This window comes from Phaethon lepturus, unplaced genomic scaffold (assembly GCF_000687285.1).
Source record: "Phaethon lepturus isolate BGI_N335 unplaced genomic scaffold, ASM68728v1 scaffold45365, whole genome shotgun sequence".
In the NCBI taxonomy this organism is placed as follows: Eukaryota; Metazoa; Chordata; class Aves; order Phaethontiformes; family Phaethontidae; genus Phaethon; species Phaethon lepturus.
In genome coordinates this window covers 15,110-34,850 of record NW_010539308.1, presented here as the reverse complement: position 1 = coordinate 34,850, position 19,741 = coordinate 15,110, and the positions used below count along the sequence as shown (strand labels likewise).

Below are 19,741 nucleotides of genomic sequence, written 5' to 3'. Positions count from 1 at the left end.
AGGCATCTCAGGATCCAATGTGCTGGGTGCTTCCTGGCAGTGGCAATGCTTTCCATTTATGCACTCTAACACCTTTAAGAAATGGAAAAAAAAAAAGCAAAAAACCCCCCACAAAAACCCCACCCTCCTGTTAATTTCCTTGCAAGAGCCAAGATCTTTTGTTTGAATGTTTTTGCTTTGAAGTCTGATGAATTTTATTTCAAAGGAATTTTCTTTGAGCATTCCTAGAAATATGATGACTCCATGATGCACAATACACTTGAGCGTTGCATCACTTTGGGAATCCAGCTGGCTTACAAAACACAGCCATAAAAAGGCTAAACCAGGCAATGTTTTGTCCCAGAAAGGATCCCAGAACCAGCCTTTTTAGGAAAAATTACCAAACTCACATATTTGTCCCAGCACACTGTAAATATGACAGGTTCACAGATGGGTGCCGATGGCCAGATGTAGAATCCCCGATTCAAGCAAAAGAAATGTGATCAATTTTAGTTGTATCTGTGCAATACTGTGCCCAGACTAGCTTATTTACAGCAAAAGCAGTGTGTTTTAACATCACCGAGATCTGAAAGTTCCCTGGAAGCATCCTCTTGATACAAAGAATACATACAAAAATTATAGCAACTTTTCTTATGCAACTGCAGACAATACAAAAAAACCCCACAGCTCATACACACCAGGGCACACACTCATAGGAACATGGAAGTTTTTCCCTCTCTTCTCAGGATAGCACGGACTGAAAGTGGCAAAATCTGGAGATTCTCTAATATTCATGTATATCTTAACAGTAAGAAGTCATTTTAACAGTTACATAGTCAAATTTTAAATACTCTCGTTTAGAAATAACTAAGCTTTTGTTCATTCTCATTAAATTAGAAAAAGGACTATTGCCTTTCTCCCCATTCCTGTTTTTGGCCTCTACTAGTGAAAAACAGGCTTTAAGATTACCGTGTGCGTTTGATGCTCTAGCGATGGCTTTGGCTTGAACAACGAAGCTGTGCATAAACGTTACCAAGGCAGCCGGACACGGGAGGGTCTGCTCAACCTCCTGCAGAGCTTGAAAGCAGTCTTAGGATTAATCCCACGTGAGTCCATAACGCTCAGTGACCCACAGCTCCCCACTCTCCTACACAGCCAGTTTTATGCCACCCAAAACTCACTGTCAGAGCTCTCACTTGAACACACTTGAAACTTTCACAGCCCTTTTCCTTACCTGCAGCCACATGGACAGCCCCACAGATTAACACTTCTTGAAATGCAGAGATGGTCCTTTGGCGGGTGGCCACCAAAACGTCCCCACCACGGCTTTTTTTGCTCTTCCCCAGCTTGCAAAGCTAGAAGCACGCATCGGATAGGGTTGTCATCAGGGGCCCCGTAAACAGGGCAAATGGATCCAGAATTTTTAAAAAGTTATAAAACCAAATTACTTTATAACTCACCTTTTGTGTCACCAAAGCTACATATCTTAAAATCATGAAGTCAGAACAGATGTCAGCCAGAGTAATAAACGCAGAGCAGGAGAGTGGGAGCCCCAGGACACCAGCCAGGGATTTGCCTGGTAAAAAGCATCCAACAGCTTTTACTTCTTGGTCACAACCCGCATTCCAGAGGCTAAATCAGAGGGATGCGTATAAAACCTACTCTTTAATCATCACTTCTCCAGCTTGTAACCCACTTGAAATTGTACACGTGTATGTTTTTAATATATACACACTTGATTAGTGTGGGGCATTAAGTGACATTTTAGAATATTATTTATTAGCCCTTTTTTAGGGCTGCAGCCAATTTCTCAGATGCTTTTCTTCATGCCATATGCTTTTTGTTAGAAATGTTATCTTTGAAAATAGGCCCAATTCACAGCGGTTAGTTTGGGGTTTTTAATACATCAGTTTCCACTGATAGATATAAACATCCTCTCTTCCCACCCCTAAAAGAGTTTTGTATTAGACCGGCCTTTACAGCAAGCAAAGGAGCATAACAGCTAGACACTGGTCCCTGCGAGCACGAGCTAGCATCAGCGTTAACATCCACATGGGCGTGTTGGCCACAAACACCCGCAATTTATTCTGCAGTTCTCCCAGCCCCACAGTTCAGATTATTTATAATGCAGGCCATTAGCAAAAGAAATTTACCTCTAATACTACAGCCCATTAAATGACACATAATTCAATAATATATTAACAACAGAATTATCTTTAAAAAGCAAAGTAAGATCCTCGTAGGAACAAAACAATAACAACCTTTGATACCGCAATTATTTGAGACTTACTAAAATATCTCTGTAGCTATGTGAAGAGATGCAAAACAACTATTTAGAACACAAATTTCCTGGGAAATAAAAGTTAAAAAAAAATTAAATCAAATCTTCTATGTAGATGCCTAGTTTAATATGTCTGCAATGTGCAAGACAATATTCCTGTTAAGAAAGTGAAGGGGAAGAAAAAAATTACATTACAACCACAGCCAAATAACAAAAGCAACAATTAAAGATTGTTATGAGGATTGTTACACAAAACAGCCAACTGGCTGCTCAGAGGAATTTTGGTTCTATAATGTATAATGCACCTAAGGCCAAAATTCCAGGCCACCTAAGTTACACCTAAACTGGGTGTTAAGTGAAAATAACTACCTCCATCCAAGGAGGAGCTGGAGATAGGCTGACTGGCAGCAAGTTCCCTCACTCTCAAAGCAGTCAAAATTCAGAGGTTGTCACCCAGCGCACCCGCTGCTCTGCACCCCATTGCACTCACCTTCCCTTTCAGCCCACAAGCTGCCTTTGAGCCATTTGGGATCACGATCTGCCCAAAACAAGGCACCAGCTGCCATCTTGTCCCTTTTCCCTGGAGAAGGTCCCCACCACCTTCCTCCTCAGTGCCCTCCTACTATGGGAACAAGAGCAGCCTGGGAAGCGAGGGGCTGTAGCACAGGTCCTCAAAAAGCAGAAACGGTCAGATGAGACAGAAAGAGTCACAACAATCCAGTTCCTAAATATTTTTTTGTTTTATTATGCACTTTTGCTGACAAATACAAATTTGGGGAAATAGATAAAGGAAGAAATGGGCAGAGAGATAGAAATAGTCACAGATTTTCTGAGTAAAAAACATTTGAGTCCTTCTTAAAGGAAGGACTTTCTTAAAGGAAAGCAAAAGTCTATCAGGGGACTGATATAAACCCACAAGGAGATAAGCCTCAGTAGCAAAAGCAGTAATCATGACAAAATGTACAGGGCAGGAGGATTGCCACACTGGGGCACAAATTACAACGGTGGGCCAAGTCTGCTGAGCATCCTCTGTGCATTTATAGGAGTCTTGGATTGATGTAAAAGATGCAGGAAGGAGATGGAAGAAATACTACAGATGCAAATTAAATTGTGAATTTATTCAGCTGACCACAAGAGTACATCCCCTGAGTAGGATTATGACAGAAAACTAGAAGTTGTTCAGAAAGGAAAGGAAAAAGGTGCAGGTCCACTTAAAGCCCAGAATGTAATGACTTTTAATTTTTCATCATCATCAAAGAAATGCATCTTGACAAAGCGAGGCACAGGACAGATGGCCAAACCGGGGAACTCAGAGGGATGAGGCTTTCCTTCAGAATATCACAGCCTTTCAAAGCCCGAAGATGTGATGAGCAACGGAAAAAGGGGGTGGGGTAGGGAAAACACAGGTGAGCTGCTGCCCAACCTCTTGGCACTGGTGAGGGTTTTATGGTATAGGGCAGGTACAACCAGCAGCCAAGAGGGCACCTAATGTTCCCAGGATGAATTTAGGGAAGGTGAGCGACCAAAATCTATCAGAAGGTGGACACTGGACGCCAGTAAAGCCAACCTGAAGACGGACTGATCTTAGATGAATGAGCACAAACTCTCCCCAAAACAGGAAATTGTCAGGAGAAACAGGCAAAAACACGAGTTCTTCATAAACCCAGAACCAAGTGAGGAATTGTACAAAAAGCAGAAGCAAAATTAGAGTTTACTAGTAATTAAAGCAGCACAGGCATATACAAGCAATGCACAGAATGACCAAGACAGTCATATCAAATTAGCAGCTGATATACTTACTATTGCTTTTTCTATTACTGTAGGAAGTAGATTGCTTCTTCGTGAAGGTCTTGATCTGTCTTTGTTCATTTTTCCCCCAACTGATGTATGTTGCTTAGTCTAGCAAACAGGACACATCCTAAACATCACAACTATACTTCACAAAACTTAGGGGAAGAAAGTCAATCACTTCTCAGGTCCAACAGCAACAGAACCAAAAAAAAACCAAACCACAATGCATTAGGCTGAAACTGCAGTGAGAAAGATTTGCATTAGACACTTCTAAATCTCTCCAATGATAGGAATACATGCAACTCTTTATAAAGTTTAAGAAAGTTGTTGACTCCCAAGGATTTTTTTGTTTTGTTTTAAAAAACAGGTTATACATCTATCTCGGTGTTGGTTGTGCCTTTTGAAGCAGACAGGAACTATATAACCTCATAAGATACCTTACATGGAAGGCAGGATATAAAGACATCAGGAAAACATTGAAATTCCTCCAAAAAGGCCCCATCTGGGGCTAGCTTTCTATTTCTGTTTATCCACCACTTTTCCTGAACGTTACTCTTAATACAAAGATTTACCTCTGTTCGCAAGGCAGTGTAAACGCAATTTAACAAAGACAATACAATAAATATCAGTATCTTAAAATAGAGTTTTTCCCAGTTATAAAGCAAGACAGACACTGATGGATAACTTAGAGATTCTTGCTTTCAGCTTCTGACGTTCTCAGCGCCCTTGGGACAGACTCAGTACCCAGCATCTTACCAATGAAAAAGTCATAGAACCAGAGAGGAAAGTAGCAGAAGATGCAGAGGGGCACATAAGCCCCTTTGCCGGGGGTGTACAAGCCATGTGGTCTCTTGGCCAGCAAAGCGTGCAGGATGGCACTCAGCACCGGGGAGAGGTTGGCGCTGCAGTACGCGGGCATGTGCAGGAGGTAGCTCTTCAGCCCCAGGAGGTAGTCCTCACCATAGTCCTGCCTTGTGTCTGTTGGGAGGTTCTCCATCAGCTCTTTTTCTTGCTTATCCCACAGGTCAGATGTGCCTTGTATACCTGCAGTAGCAACATCACAGGAGAGCAAGTGGGTTTGGGGCTGAATTTAAAAAAAATATTCATCTGTAATTAATAGCCAATAAGTTGTTCTCCACCACCACCCTGACTCACAGTTGTTCTAAACTAGGCCAGTGAAGAACAGACAAAACAACTGGTTAGCTGTGAGTGCTTTCACCTGGAAGAGAAGGGAAAGTACGAAGCACAGACTCCACAAAAATCATGGAGTTCATGCACCATTTGGTTACCAGCTCTACCTAAAAAGGTGCTCTCACAGCCGAGTCAGCATTTTTCCCTTGCCCCACTGCTTGCCATTCTATCCTTATTCAGTTTGTGGGTGTTTCTAATTCGTATTTATTAACGTACATGAGTGACTGGGGAAAGACAAGCAAATAAGACAGACAGGATTCACTGGGTTGGCCAAGTGCTAAGCAACTCTTTCACGACTGACATTAGTATTTCAGTAACTAGTTTCGTGAAGGATAAGGCTTGTATTGGCCAGATTTTATTACTTTTAAAAAATATCTATTTTCCATCATCTGCATCACGTAAGAATGAAAGCAGTTGCTTTTCCAATGCATTTATTGACAAACTATCATGAATTAAGCATTGCAAATAAAGAAAAATCTTTAAATAAATTTTTAAATCTCGAATACTGGGACTTGTTTTGATGCATGAAGTTTTCATCCAGAAGTCTGACAACAGCTATGTGGGGTTCTGACGGTAAAACCTTGGGCAGGTACTACTGACCACACAGGCACTGTGTCAGAGCCCAATGCCCCGCAGGGCCCCTCCCCAGAAGGGGAGGCATTCAAGGGCACAGGGTTTTATGAAAAAGACCATTTTGTTTTTCATCAACATAAAAATTAACTCCATGAAGTCATCGGGATTTTCTATGCAGGCAGCAGTAGGACTTGACGTTGTCCTCCACCGAGTGGGGACCTGCATGACACCCACCCTGCTCCTGGGTGGGCACGGGGTGCAGCAGGAGAGGAGTCTGTAACTCAGACAAGCTCTGCAGAAAGTGCTCAAAGCAGTGAAGGGAGTATTTGGAACAGAAAGCAGCAGGAGCACAGCAGAGGGAAGGAGTGGAGATGAAAGCTCAGGACTATATAGAGTCATATTGACACCAAGTAAGCAGGATGACAGTATCACTGCAGATACTTCAATGCATGACAAAGCAGCTCAATGAAGAGAGCTCTGATATGGAGAAAGGTAGGACTGGCAGTGAGTCCTGAAGCTCTCATGAAGGAGAAGCAAGCCATAACACTCAGGTCAAACACACAGTGATGCTGGTTTTTTTAACTGTAACAAAGCTAGAGCAGAGGGAAAGCACCAATTGCCTGAACACTGCCCTGACTCCAGGCAGAGTGCTCTCCTCTGTGCCCAGGAGAAAGGCAGAGGCTGGCAGTGTGCAGAACTGGAGGGAGCAGCTCTCACAAAAAATGCAGATCTTAATTTCCATAACCAACATGAAGAATGGGGAGAGAAGTCTGACTGCTGAGAATCATTCAGGGCTCTGAGTATGCTGGACTACGGGGAAAGAGGCGAGGCAGAAAAAACTACCCAAAATGTCAACTACCAACCTGTTCGGAAGCCTGACGGATGAATTGCAGCAACTTTAATTCCCCATTTGGAAAGCTCTTGCCTCATTACTCCAGAAAACATGGACAGAGCTGCTTTTGATGCACCGTATGCAGCATACCTCGGTAGCGGAATGCCTCCTGCAGGAGCAATATAAACATGATAAAGCTCGACGGCGGCTCTTTCCAGCCTTTACTTTTGTGATTTAGAAGGAAGATTATAGCGCAACCAAAATTATGCGGCTTTCACTGAGGTTAAATACAAGTCAGTGAGGGAATAATTTTTTTCTGGAGGTTAAAAAAAGTGAAAGTTGTACATTCGCAATTGCTTATAGCAGTTATGCTCAGTAACACCTGATAAGACACCTTGTATGGCAGAAAAAATAAATTGTATTGCATTTAAAGGTAAAAACTGTTGAAAATTATGACTGTTGGTTTCAGAAACACAGATAATGTTTTAGTTCATGTAAGTAGTGAAGCAATAGTTTAATGCCACTGTTGTTCTTGTCACTGTAACATGAATTCCAAGCTCCTACTATAAACCACAGTTACAACAGGGTAAGTAAACTCAATTCTAGCTTTATAAAGCCAACTTATCTTCCTAATTTCAGAAAGATAATTTCAGAAAGACCAGAGACAGTGCAAGAGTGGGGAAAACCTCTGTGGACAAACCAAAGCTGGAATCACGTCCCCTGAGTGACAGGAGTCTCTGAGACCCACCGTAGAAGCAGATTCCCTGCCTATAGTTACACCTCATCTTCTCCAAACCCAGCTGCATTTGTTCAGGTGGAAAAGACAGAAAGCAGCCAGTATTTTAGGTGAATTTAAAATAAACCTATATGTTTACAAAACAAAAGCTTTCGGAAGACAATATATTCAAAATACTGAGATTTCCTCTGTTCCAAACTTCTCCTTGAGGCACATCACTCCTTGTCTTGCCTGCATGGGCAGTAGGACATGTCCTCCGGTACAGCCTCCGCTTCAAGCATTACACATTCATCTCAAAGTATTTGAATCTTTTAAAAGAAAAAACTTGGATACAGAGGAATTTTCAGGTAAGCCACTGGTGCCATTTATTGGGTTTTGTACTGCAACAACCAAGGTATCACAGGAGCTTCTTACACAGACTCATTCCTTTGAAGAAGTCAGGCCAATTATATGTTAATTATTCTTCTGTATGCATCTGAATAAGTTTGAGTTTCAATTGGTTTGAGCCAATTGAATCACATACTTTTTCCCTCTGAGGTCAGGCTAACCTCGAGGCCAGTTAAATTAGCTCTACACAGACAGGGCACAATGAGACCTCACGAACTTCTCTGCTAATGTTTTACCAGAGGACCCTCAGACCCTGCGTTAAGAGGAAGCTATTTACCCAAACCAGTCCACATGCAAGAACATCTGTGTGAACAGCTATAGTTTAAGCAGGGTCATTATCAATTCCTGTAAGGGCAAATTATGCAGCACAGGGAAGCTTTCCATTTATCCCTGCAAGGCAGCTTGGAGATTCATGCCAAGAATTAGGACATCTGCCCCAAAACACTGAAAGTGCAAGCTTCACTTGGATTCTCAGAGAAAACCCAGGTCTGTCCTCTGTCTCTGTGCTTGCAAGGGCTGGTGGGCAGAGGCAGCATCAGAAAGGTCCTTCTGATAATTCAATTGCGATTTCTTTAAGTGCCAGCAACAAACCATAAACACAGGCATATAGATACAAAACATACTTGGGATTAAAAAAAGAAAACAGAAGACAGCAGTGTCAAAGCTAGGCTGAGGCCACATCCTCAGCATAAGCCATGAACACAAGCTAGCTCGGCAACACAGCAGGGTTCAAGTTGACACAAACTGCACAGAAATAAGGGTCAAAGAAGACAAGGCAAAGGAAAATTTAGGAAGCAGATGACATGGGTAAATCCTTAAGAAGTCTTAAACAAAATACTTTCCAGCATCATGACATCCTGCTTCTAGCAGGTATCATTTTCATAGGAGCATTCTTGCTCCTCAGCTGTTGTCTACCAGATACTGTATTACTTCTGTTCCTACGTCTTACCATCTCGGCTGTCCTCCTAGAATAGAAGATCATGTTATAAAGGCATATATAGAGTAAGCATGGGATCCAATTTATGGGAGAAAACTGGAGAGCATATTATATGCTGTTAATAATTTTTTAAAAGTTATTTTATTAGTAAAAAAATACCTTTTTGCTAGTATGTTAGACTAAAGTATTTTTAAAAAGATAAACAAAATATTTTTAAAGAAACATAAACACACATTCCCTTCAGGTCCCAGGTTATTAGCAGACCATGCTCTAGGACTGTGCACTCTGGAAAGAGCCATAAGATGCAGCAAGAAATAAAACTGCCTTCTGCTCTTGAAAAAATAAATGTTTCTCTTCAGCAGGTGTTTTATTATTATGCTTTCTCACTCGAATTATAGTACTTAAGACTTACAAGTTAAGGGTGCAGAGGTGGAGCTGCCCAACTGAAATATCTAATACTTATTACAGACTGTTACAAATGGCAAATATCATGAACATACCAAAAATACATTTATGCTTCAATTTTAACCCAAAGATTAAAAAAATGCTAAAACTTTAGCTCTAACCAGCCCAAATAGAAGAAAGCCTGTCTCTGCCTAAGACAGCTTTGGAGCACCTCCACGGTGTGGTTCAATGACACACAAACTGTGGTGGTCACAAACTTCTGCTGGAGCGTGTTACAGAAATGTTTGTGATTTACCACCCGTCTTTGTGGAAGCTCACAAAGCTGTCATTTATAGCATCTAAACACAAGATCTGAATTTTACTGTCTTTTATATAACAGTATTTTTAGCCATATTAAGCTCTTCTGCTTTAAAGGGCTGGTTTCTGGGAATAGTGTCCCAAACAAAAGAAAAACCTGCACTTAATACAGAGATACCAATTCCCTACGTGTAACGACAAGCAAGACTCACAGACACCTTCCTCAGCATTTTTACCAAGTTAGTTGTTTTCCCTGTTGCACCAGAAGTTTATTTGGTGTTTTACTTCAGCTCACCTGCCATGCTGGACACGTTAACCAGCCTCCCCTGGGATTTCCGAAGTAACGGTAAGAAGATCTTGGACACCTCTACAGCCCCAAAGAAATTCACCTCCATGCACCGCCTGTACGTGCTCATGGGGAGCAGCTCACCATCAGCAGGGAAGCCCAGGATGCCCGCATTGTTCACGACTCCCCAGAGCCCTGGGAAGAGAAGAAAGCACAGGGCTGCTATACAGCAGGAAATCAACTCCATAAAGATTAAACCGATGAGCCGGGTGGTGCCTCCAGATCAAGGGAGGGATGATCGGCAGCTACAGACACACAGTATCCACTCCATGAACACTCATCACCACTTTTCATACGTCCCAGAAATCAGGAGTTCATCTGCCCACAGACTGAGGGGTGGAAGTGACATACACACATAAGCCATGATGCAGCCAACAGGTAAGAGAGGCACCTTGTACGCAGGTACATTAGTACCCCCATTAGAAAGTCAAAAAGCCATACCTGTATTTTGCACCTTCTCTGAGACTTTCAGATAGGCTTCCTTGACTTGGGTGGCATTGGTTATATCCAGCTGGAGGAGAGAGAGTCTCCGAGAACAGGTCCGTCTCAGTTCCTCAGCTCCAGGCCCATCCTTATTCAAAACCCCAGCAAACACAACAAAACCCATGTTATCCAGGTATTTAGCCAGTGCATGTCCAATCCCAGTGTCGCTTCCTGAAAGCATCAAAAAGACACTTGAAAACTAGATCTGCCCTAAACCATCATCAAAAAAAAGGAAATCCATGCAACTGTAACCAAAAGGATGATGAAATAAAGCCACTGAAATACATATGACAGTAGGAAGACAGGTTCAGATCTGAAGGTTTGAGAAGCTGGACCTCCGCACGTTCCACAAAGACTGATAGACCATGTCCTCTTGGCTCAGAGCTGATGGCAGCAGCTAATGTTCTCCCACTTAAAGACTTGAAGATTTACAGAAATAAAACCCCATATTGGTTTTATACAACTACTCAGACTGAAACCTCATAACAAAAGTATCTGAGGGGAAAAAAAAAGCAGAGGGGAACCACACAAGTACTTTAATTTGAAATCTCAGATGAACAAAGCAATGGCAGGGCACTGGAATTCAAATAAATTGTTGGGTTCTATTTCCTAATTCAAAGGAGTTGTGTTACTTTATTCAAACCTCTACCATCTGGATCCATATGAAAAATACTTTTTTGTCACAGGCTGCCATGAAGCCAAAGCTAAGCAACTGCTTCTTTACCTGCAAAGGAGTTCACAGGTTTCAAACCCTAAGAAAGCTTCAGAATGGCATTTTTAGGCTAAGCCAAATAACACCAGCTATTTAATTCATGCAAACTTGCACCACAACTTCTCTTATTCTCTCTATCCTTCTCTAAACTTATTCCCAAACTTTGTATATCTAAAGCAATGAACTATCAAATGCAGGAAGCACCATTAAAGCAAACACACAACAATGATCTCTGCAATCACGATTGCGCAATTCCTCCCACCAGGTAAGAATGAAGGCTATCACAAATAATTTTGACACAGTATTTTGCCACCACTACCTTAAGATAGTTTTAAGTGTTTTCTCTCAGTGTCTTTTTTAATTCCAATTTCCATTCTTCCCATCTACATAGAAACATCTTAGTGAGGGAGGAAACGTCTCATCCATCTGCCCACCAAGACTCCCAAGGAAGAAACACAGGGCTCTGCTAGAGACAGGAAAGGAGTTTATAGGGTCTGTGCTGCAGGAGTTTTGGAAAGGACAGTATCAGGAGGAAAATGAGGAGTTTAAGAAATCAATGCAGTTTTTACACTGTGAAGCAGAGATACATCAGTATGTCCCACAATACGGCACTGGACCCTCCACTGTAACTGCGGCAAAGAAAGCTCCTGGATGCTGACGTACACCGAGAAGCGTGGAGCTATCCCCTCTCCTGCAATAGCAATCTATTATGTAAATGCTCAGCTTCAAAACCCTCTTGCATGGCTGGAAACCTGAATGCGGGACAAAGGGCTGGGACTCCTGCCAGTTTTTTTACTATTTCCTTGTTTGTGAAAGGGCTGCAATACTCCCTTCTTAACCCGACCAGAAACTTAGAGGGATTAAGCTGTGATTTCAGCACACCGAGGCAGATATTATCATATTCACAGGCCTGCTCCTGCACCCAAAATCCATAGTCAATAGAACGTGACTGCCAAAGAGACTCATCTTAATCATGCTAGACCTTCATTTCTGGGTTCTGTCTTTTACCTGCGGATTTAGTCCTGAAAGACGAAAAAGACTAATTCCAGGTGACTTGAAAGTGAACTAAAATGCCTGGATCAATCAGTGCAAGATGGTGGGAAAAAAAAAAACCAAACAAACCTACTCATGCTTTACTTAATCCTTTTTAAAAAAAATGGTTTCTGGCATTTTTTAAGTCTGCGGTTTGTTGAAGATGCACCAGAGCACCCCATATATCACACTTAGCTTCTAACAGTCCTGACCTGAAAGAGAAGAACAAACCTGCATTCTTGGAATTCCCTAAAGAGACTTGAAGAGGCCTGCAAATATCCCCAAGACACAACAGATTTCTGGGTTTGGGGGCGGGGTGTCTTTCCTCCTTTTTTTTTTGCTGAAAAACCCTATTTCTGGATCAAATCCTTCCCCTTTCATCCTTCCCAGCAAGTACACAGACGAAGAGCTCCATATTACTCGAGTTTTACAACGCAGCTTTAACTTGGGAAAGGGCAAAGTGCTCAAGACCTAGGGATGGGTGTAGCAACCCCAAGAAGGAAATAAAAGCAGTGTTTATCTGAGCCTGCTGCTGGTTTTGTCCCCAGCTTTTACCAAAACAACTCTGATTTGAGTTTCAGAACTGTTACTGAAGTCCAGAGAAAGCTTCTTTAGTACAAGTTTCTTTAAGTCTTAGTTAGGGCTCTATAGGGATGAACTAGAAAATTCGCCCCTCCCTTGCTTCTGTGTCAAAAATATCAATTTGGGAATGATTAGAAGATTTATTATAAGAAAGGCAGTCAGTACTGACTATAACTGAATTGCATCTTGTCTAAATCGGAGCAAATAACACCAAAATTGATTAAAGGCACCTTGCACCTGCACGCAAACACACATCCTACAGTTGGTATGGGGAAGAGTACTACAATCAAAGCAATTTAACCAATAAATGTGCCAAGAAAAACTTTCGTTTAGTTGATGGAAGGTTTGATTAATTGATTGCATACCAGCGTGGATTCAAATTAAAGACTGAGCAGAGCCTCCTCAGACACGTCAGCTGTGAAAGGTGTCCAAACTTGCATTTCTTCAGGACAGCTGCAGCACAGGTACGAAGTGTGACTTTGTGGTATTCCGGCACATTCACTTGCTGGAATATACCCAAATGTTCTTCACTCGCCTGTACTGCTTCAATTCACATTCTCTACAGCAGGTAAGCTCTGAGAGAGTGCTCTTTCCTGAAAAACTGCAGTCTCACAAAAAGAAAGGAGATACCCAAGCACAAGCACATTCCCTGTGTCCACAGGTGTGGGAAAGGAGTTCTCTATTCCCCTTTGCCCACCTTTGATACACCTGCAGGGAGAAACCCAGCTGGCAGATAAACAGCGAGGGGAGAACGTGCTGCTCATCTTGTCCTCTCTTAACTTTTGTATTTAATCCCCATATTAATGTTACCAGGCAAATCTAAATTATTTCCAGGTGTCCCTATAAAATGAAATTAAATTCTGCAAGAAATAGCTATATAAACCAAAGCAACTTAATTCAGCTTTCCAGAAGGGAAAAGTAGAAAATAAAACAAAAAAAATAGCAAGTTAACAGTGCAAGAAGCAGTTGGCAAGCACTCCGATTTAAAGGTTCGATTAACACAAATAAACAACATTTAAAGCTTTGGAAGAAACAGGAGAAAAAGTCATAAAACTACCAAAATGCCATCCCTGCAAACTAAAAGAGGGTTTTGAGTAGATCGGAGTGTTATTAGAGACTGAACTCATTAGCTCTGAACTTTCACTGCTAGTGAAGAAAATTACCCCTGAATGATTTCATACATCGTTTCAAAGAGATGACATCAAACTGGTGTCTTGAAATATATGCATGATATCCACGGTGTGCACTGTGTAAATGCGCACACCAAAAGATAACTGTACACCCGTAACCAGTGCCATAAATTCAAGTAAACAAAAGTAATGTATGAACGTAGTGTTCTGAGGGCTTCCAGAAATTGTCTCTCCTAAAAAATTAGACCATCGTAAGTATTCTTATGCTTTTTGCACCAGTTAAATTCACAAGTATGTCTAAAAAGCTACTTGTAAAGATTGAATGAGACACTAAAAAAAATTAGCATCTATTAAGATGCTTTTCTACTTGATTTCAGAACACTTATTTACTTGGAAAAAACATCTCCAGCAAAGCAAATAAAACAAGGAAAAAAAAATAAAAGGAAATCTTACACGCATGCATTTCATAGATACCTAACCCGAGGACACAAAGTTTTCCAGTCTACTTGTGAGAAAAGCCAGTTTTTGCTTCCCGGAGCACGTCCACAGCACCTTACCTGTGATGAGCACGGCTCTGTCACCGACGGGCAGCAGCGCCCTGCCGCCCAGGCACGCGGAGGAGACGAGGCTCACGGTGCAGAACACCGCCAGCCCCCCGCCGGCACCCAGCGCGGCCAGGCACAGCAGCCCCAGCAAGGCAGCCAAGAGGCTCCAGACCAGCACGTTTGCTTTCTCCGCCAGGCTCCTCTTGGCCACGCAGAGCACGGTCACCCCAAAAAGCACGGTGACACCCACACAGAGCCACCCAACGGGGCTGCTGGCAAGAGCATCCATCGGCAGGGGCGAGAGGCAGGCACGCACACCCCACCACCGGCTGGGGAAAAGCAGGTGTTGCTAAATGCAGCGTCTGTTATATAGGAGCAGGGGGTGGGGCAGAGAAAGGGGACTCCGTTTAAAGGTTTGACATAATCTCACTTACCCTTGGCATCAGCAAGAAGTAGAAGCCTTCCTTTTCTTACCTATCATTCCTTCTGCCTGACAGCTCCACCTTCTGAACAATATGCTGGCTGGATAATGATTGACAGCACTGGGAATAGACATGATGTAGCAAGCGCTGGTTTCAGGAAAAAATTAACTGCTATATGTTTTGCATGTTTGAAGTACGATTGCCTAGACGGTGAAAAAAGAACAGTTTCCTTTATGGGAAATAGTTGGAATTTCCTCCCTAAAAACTTTTAGTTTCAGTGGAACTGACTTTTGATGGGCAGTGACAAAATGAGTCAAGAGAGGGTTATTTACTCTCTGTAGTGCAAACTGTGTGGTTAGCATTGGGCTTTATCACACATGGGCCACCCTCTCCTTTCAACAAAAAGCCAAAAATGACCTTCCCTGCTTTAGTGCACACTTTTGGCTATTTCCCTACTCCACATTCAGCGAATACCTATGGTTAATTGACATTCGAGGGGGGCTGGGACAGGGTGATTGCTGGTTTGCCATTAAGGGCACTTCGTTAAGTGGACACATGTAACACACCTGAGACTGAGTCTTCAGTTGACCTCCAGTGATGACATTCACCTTAGTTTTGACAGGAATCACTGGTGCAATACCCACAGCAAGTTGGGGAAAAATATGTAATCAATTAAATACATTTGAGATATTTAACACCTGCTGCGGTGTACTCTGAAAGTTATTTAAACAATAAGAAAATTTTAACATCCATCCAGCTGAAAGGATTGAAATACCACTTAGGCATATTTAACTCTGTTTAAAAATCCCTGCTAATTGGTTTAGAGAGACGAGCCTAACTTACCACACAACCAGCTAATATGATGTAGCTGGTTTTCCAAAAGAAAATGTGGTGCTGACCTATTTTATTTTAGACAGACACCAGACGATTAAAGTGCAGGGTGCAAACCTAACATGAGACACAAGCATGCTTCCATTCCATTATTCCTTTGGGGCTTTATGGGATGACAAGTCTGTTGAATATAATTTTTTACAGCCAGGGAAAATGATTACATATCTCTATATCTCTAAACTATCCACATAGGTAGTTTACATTAGAGATGAGGTCACTTTCTTAAAGGAACATTACCCTCAAGGTCTGCTTGTCATTCATTACTATTGTGATGAACACTCATTAATCCATCCTCTCACTAGTGCACAAAATATAAACTATTTTCACTTCTCTCTGCCATTTGCTACTTCTGCTTTTAGTAGCACACTGGTCTCGAGGTCAATTTTACCTTGCTCTCTGTTAAAGATTTCCTTGGAAAATTTTGCTTTCTCGCCCTAATTGGTCTTTATGTCATGATTTAGATGATCACAAATGCACTGGCATTTAAAGCATCTGCTCTCACACTTGAGGCTACAGCAAGCAGGAGTTTTTGCATAGTGGGATAAGGGGCAGAAGTGACCACCTCCAGCCTGATGTCCACCCTGGCTCCCCTCAGCCTGTGGGGAGGGGATAGAGGTGGGCGAGGGGCCAAGCCATGGTGGCCACCATGCCTGGTCCCTGCAGAGCAATCTCCATTTGAGTCATCCCCTCTGCTCCATGCTCCCCTGCCACATCCCCCACTGAAACGCAGATGTGCACGTGCACATCTTCCCCCTCACACACTGAATCGGAGAGTGGGGGTCGTATGGACTGCTGGGGATGCGCGTTGGATACGCGCCTGCTGCTGCGTGCTGATGCAACACCTGTCTGCACCCGCAGCGCTGCAGAATGAGTGTGGGAAGGGCTGGTGGTGACTGATCTCTGTCTGAATTAATGTTGAATTTATATTTTTAATATAAAATATAACCACTGAAGGCTTCTTTTAGTGAGAAGCTGACCATGTGTTCAGCCTGGTGCGTGAATAAAATTATATGTAAGGGCATAAATCATGCATACCATGAGACAGTTTGCTATCAGAAAGGAGGGTATGATCTAAAACTGACTGAGAAACGTTAACTTGGAGCACGCACCTCCTGAACGCTCTGCACTTTCTCCAACATGAACAGAGAGAGATTGCTGCTTAAGGATTTTCAGCACAATTTTGCAACGAGATGAGTTTTATCGTCTCATGCCCGCTATCGTCTTAAGAAAGAATCTACTTTCCTCTCTACCACTTTGGTATGTCTCCGGTTTTCACAGCTGTACATTAACACAAGATTGCAACTGACTTCGCATTATTTCCTGTTTCTCTATGCCATGCCTATTCATGCTATGAATATACATCCTCATCCCACCTCCTTCTTTATAGTTTTGCTGGAAAAGATGTGGCTCCTCCAAAGTATCAGGACGTTGCATCAACATGACATCTGTGTTACAAGGAGGATGGATTTGAGCTAGTTGATTTTGAGCTAAGCTTGACCTACCTTTGCCAGGACATTTGTCTGACTTCCCAGCTTTTCAGAGCCATTGCACAATAACTCAGAGCCCTGTCCCTTTATGCCCTGGCAATCTATATATTCTACTTGAAGCTTGAACACTGCTTCCATAATCAGCCTGTGCTAATGCCGAACAGCAGCAGAGGAACGACTCAGACCAGCCTCCTGGCTGAACTGTTCTGTTGCGCGATTACTTACCCTCACTGAGCACTTCGATCTCTGTGCATGCTTCTGATGTTTCTAACTGGGACTTTGCAGATCTCAAGTGTGCCCCGCCATGTAAGTATCTTCATTCTAAGTGACAAGTTTTGAAAGTCAATTAAAGCAATGGCAAAAAGAAGATGTCTTTCATGGAGAATGATCCTTCCGTGGTAATCTGCAAATGAACGGCCAATCTCTACAAAATCTCTTGAGTCCAAATCCAGCTTGTTTTTCTCCGAGTTCTACAGTCACAGCATCTTTCACCCTGTGCAGTATCACTGCAGAAGACTTTGCCCAGGGCAAAGCAAGGACACCTCTCCAACATGTGGGATTTTTATCATAGGCATCCACTCATTGACTCCACATTCTTATTCTTTAGGCACAATCACTGATATTAATTTACTTCCTCCCTGTTTCTTTAAGCTTTTCCCCTATCATGCTTTACTGGCTCTATACTTTTCAGCATGATGGCCGCAGCCTGTGCTTTCGATTTCTGTTCTTAACACAAAAAACGGCAAAATGCTCAGGTTCCCCGGTTCCTTTGAAACGTGGTGACGCTGAGTCTGTTCACAACTTCTTTGAAATGCACCACCAAGCTCTTTTTCTGTTCTACCTTGGTTATGAGTGCTCTTCTGTCTCTGCTTTTCATGGCTCCATTTCTGGAGAGTTCAGAAGTTTTTCTCCTGTTTATTTTTTTAAAGCCTCTGTGACTTTCCAGCACAGTAGATGCTTCCAGTTCAACCACGAGACCTTCAGCATGTCTCTGTAACATTTCCCTGCATCGTTTTTCACTTCTTTGGCCACATTTCTCATGTGATTTCTTTGCACTTTCCAGTAATTTACTAGTTAACATTTTTCTTTTCAGCACTTTCCCTTTGTCCAGAAGTACCATGTGCCATATCCAACAGTTGCTGTCTGTTGATTATTCTTCTGTCCCAGCTGCAATATGAATTACATTGACTAGAAGCATGAACCATTTTTGTACATGTCCAACCTCTATCTCAGCTTCCTCTGCCTCTGCCAGTCATAGATTTGTTTTTCAGTTCAGGCTAGAATTTCTCACAGAACTCTTCAGTTTTCCATTTTGCTCTATTTTGTTTGCTGACTCAGGCTTTTTCAGCTGTGCAACACAATGACTGTCACTCCTGAGAGCCCTTGCTCCATGTGCTTCATGTGCTTTTGTGGCTTGGACAGGGGATCGGCATTTCAAGTTCTCTAAGGAGGTTCTTGGCTACAAGGCTTTTCTTGGAAAATAATTTCAACAGAAAATAGGTTAGAATCTGTTTCACCAAATAAGTCACTAACCAAGACAGAAAAATGATTCTCATGAGTAAATACATGTATGAGCAGCAAAAATATCAATTTATTTACTTTGATTGACTACAGCTTCTGAGAGTACATAAACACCTTCATACATTTGGATTTCGGTGGACTTGATGGCTACACCAGCACTTGTCAGGCTGTAAGTCCTGGATGCAGAAGCTGCATACACAAAACTCAACTGGGCAAACAGACTTTGCTCTTACAAATACTACTGAACTCCTATACAAAGGTTGAGATAATCCTCTGCCTTCAGCCAGTTATCTATTCATGCACTCAACTTGAAACACATGAATTGTTCCAGTAAAGACAACAAAACTATTAGTCTGCCTAAAGCTAGGAATGTAGCCAAGTACCTTTGCAAATTAAGATCTCTGAACTCACAGGCATGTATGGAATAAGGGCAGAAAAAAGATCACGTGCAACTGAAAGTAAGGCTCTCCTTTGTCTTCAAGCTATTTCTTTAATAGACCCTTAGGGAAAATAACTTCTGTCAAATAAATATGTATCCATTAAAGAAGAGTAAGAACTATATTTTACCTCTAAGTTACTGGAAATTTTGTTTTTAGAAATATAGTAATTGTAAAGATTGTAAATTCAGAGATAGACAGTAATTCCTGAAGATCACTCGGCAGTGAAGAAATAACTGTAGCTCACCATTTCTCAATATTCAATGTTAAAAAAAGCTAATAATAATAACAATAATTACTTCCTCAGCTAAATCTCCTGTTACTTTCTCAAGTGTCCGAACCTCAGAGTGAGGAGCTTCTGTACTGATGGCGAAACTGGACCTGTAAATCCTTTTGGCAGGTACCCATGCAACACACACCTTAGCATCATAAAATCTTCAAAAGAAGTAATTGCAGCCTGCATTACCCATGTGAATCCAATGCCTGCAGCAGTTCTATCTTCACTTTGAAGCAGTAGGTCTCATAATAACATGCCATATGAAAAGAAGCCATGGCCTGTAAGCTCTTCCTTGGTATTTAAATGAACTCTAACCACCCTTTGTAAATTTTCTGCAATAGACAAAACATCTTAAATCAGAGAAATCATTAAGATTATGAGCACTCCTCTGTATTTGCAAAGGAGGTTTTCTTCTCTAATTCTCCAGACATCCATGGATCTCTAGGCTTTCAGGAACAGCTAAAAGT

At 42.0% G+C, this 19,741-nt stretch overlaps 1 protein-coding gene across 1 annotated transcript; it reads right to left on the bottom strand.

Moving 5' to 3' along the window:
* Positions 1 to 4,736: 4,736 nt before the first annotated feature.
* Positions 4,737 to 14,528, bottom strand: HSD17B2 (hydroxysteroid (17-beta) dehydrogenase 2). The gene is made up of 5 exons (XM_010287087.1): positions 14,252 to 14,528; positions 10,197 to 10,409; positions 9,705 to 9,890; positions 6,679 to 6,816; positions 4,737 to 5,095 (listed from the first exon to the last, which is right to left on the bottom strand). The coding sequence occupies exons 1-5, from the start codon at positions 14,526 to 14,528 to the stop codon at positions 4,737 to 4,739; spliced, it is 1,173 nt and encodes a 390-aa protein (XP_010285389.1).
* Between the last annotated feature and the right edge of the window lie 5,213 nt (positions 14,529 to 19,741).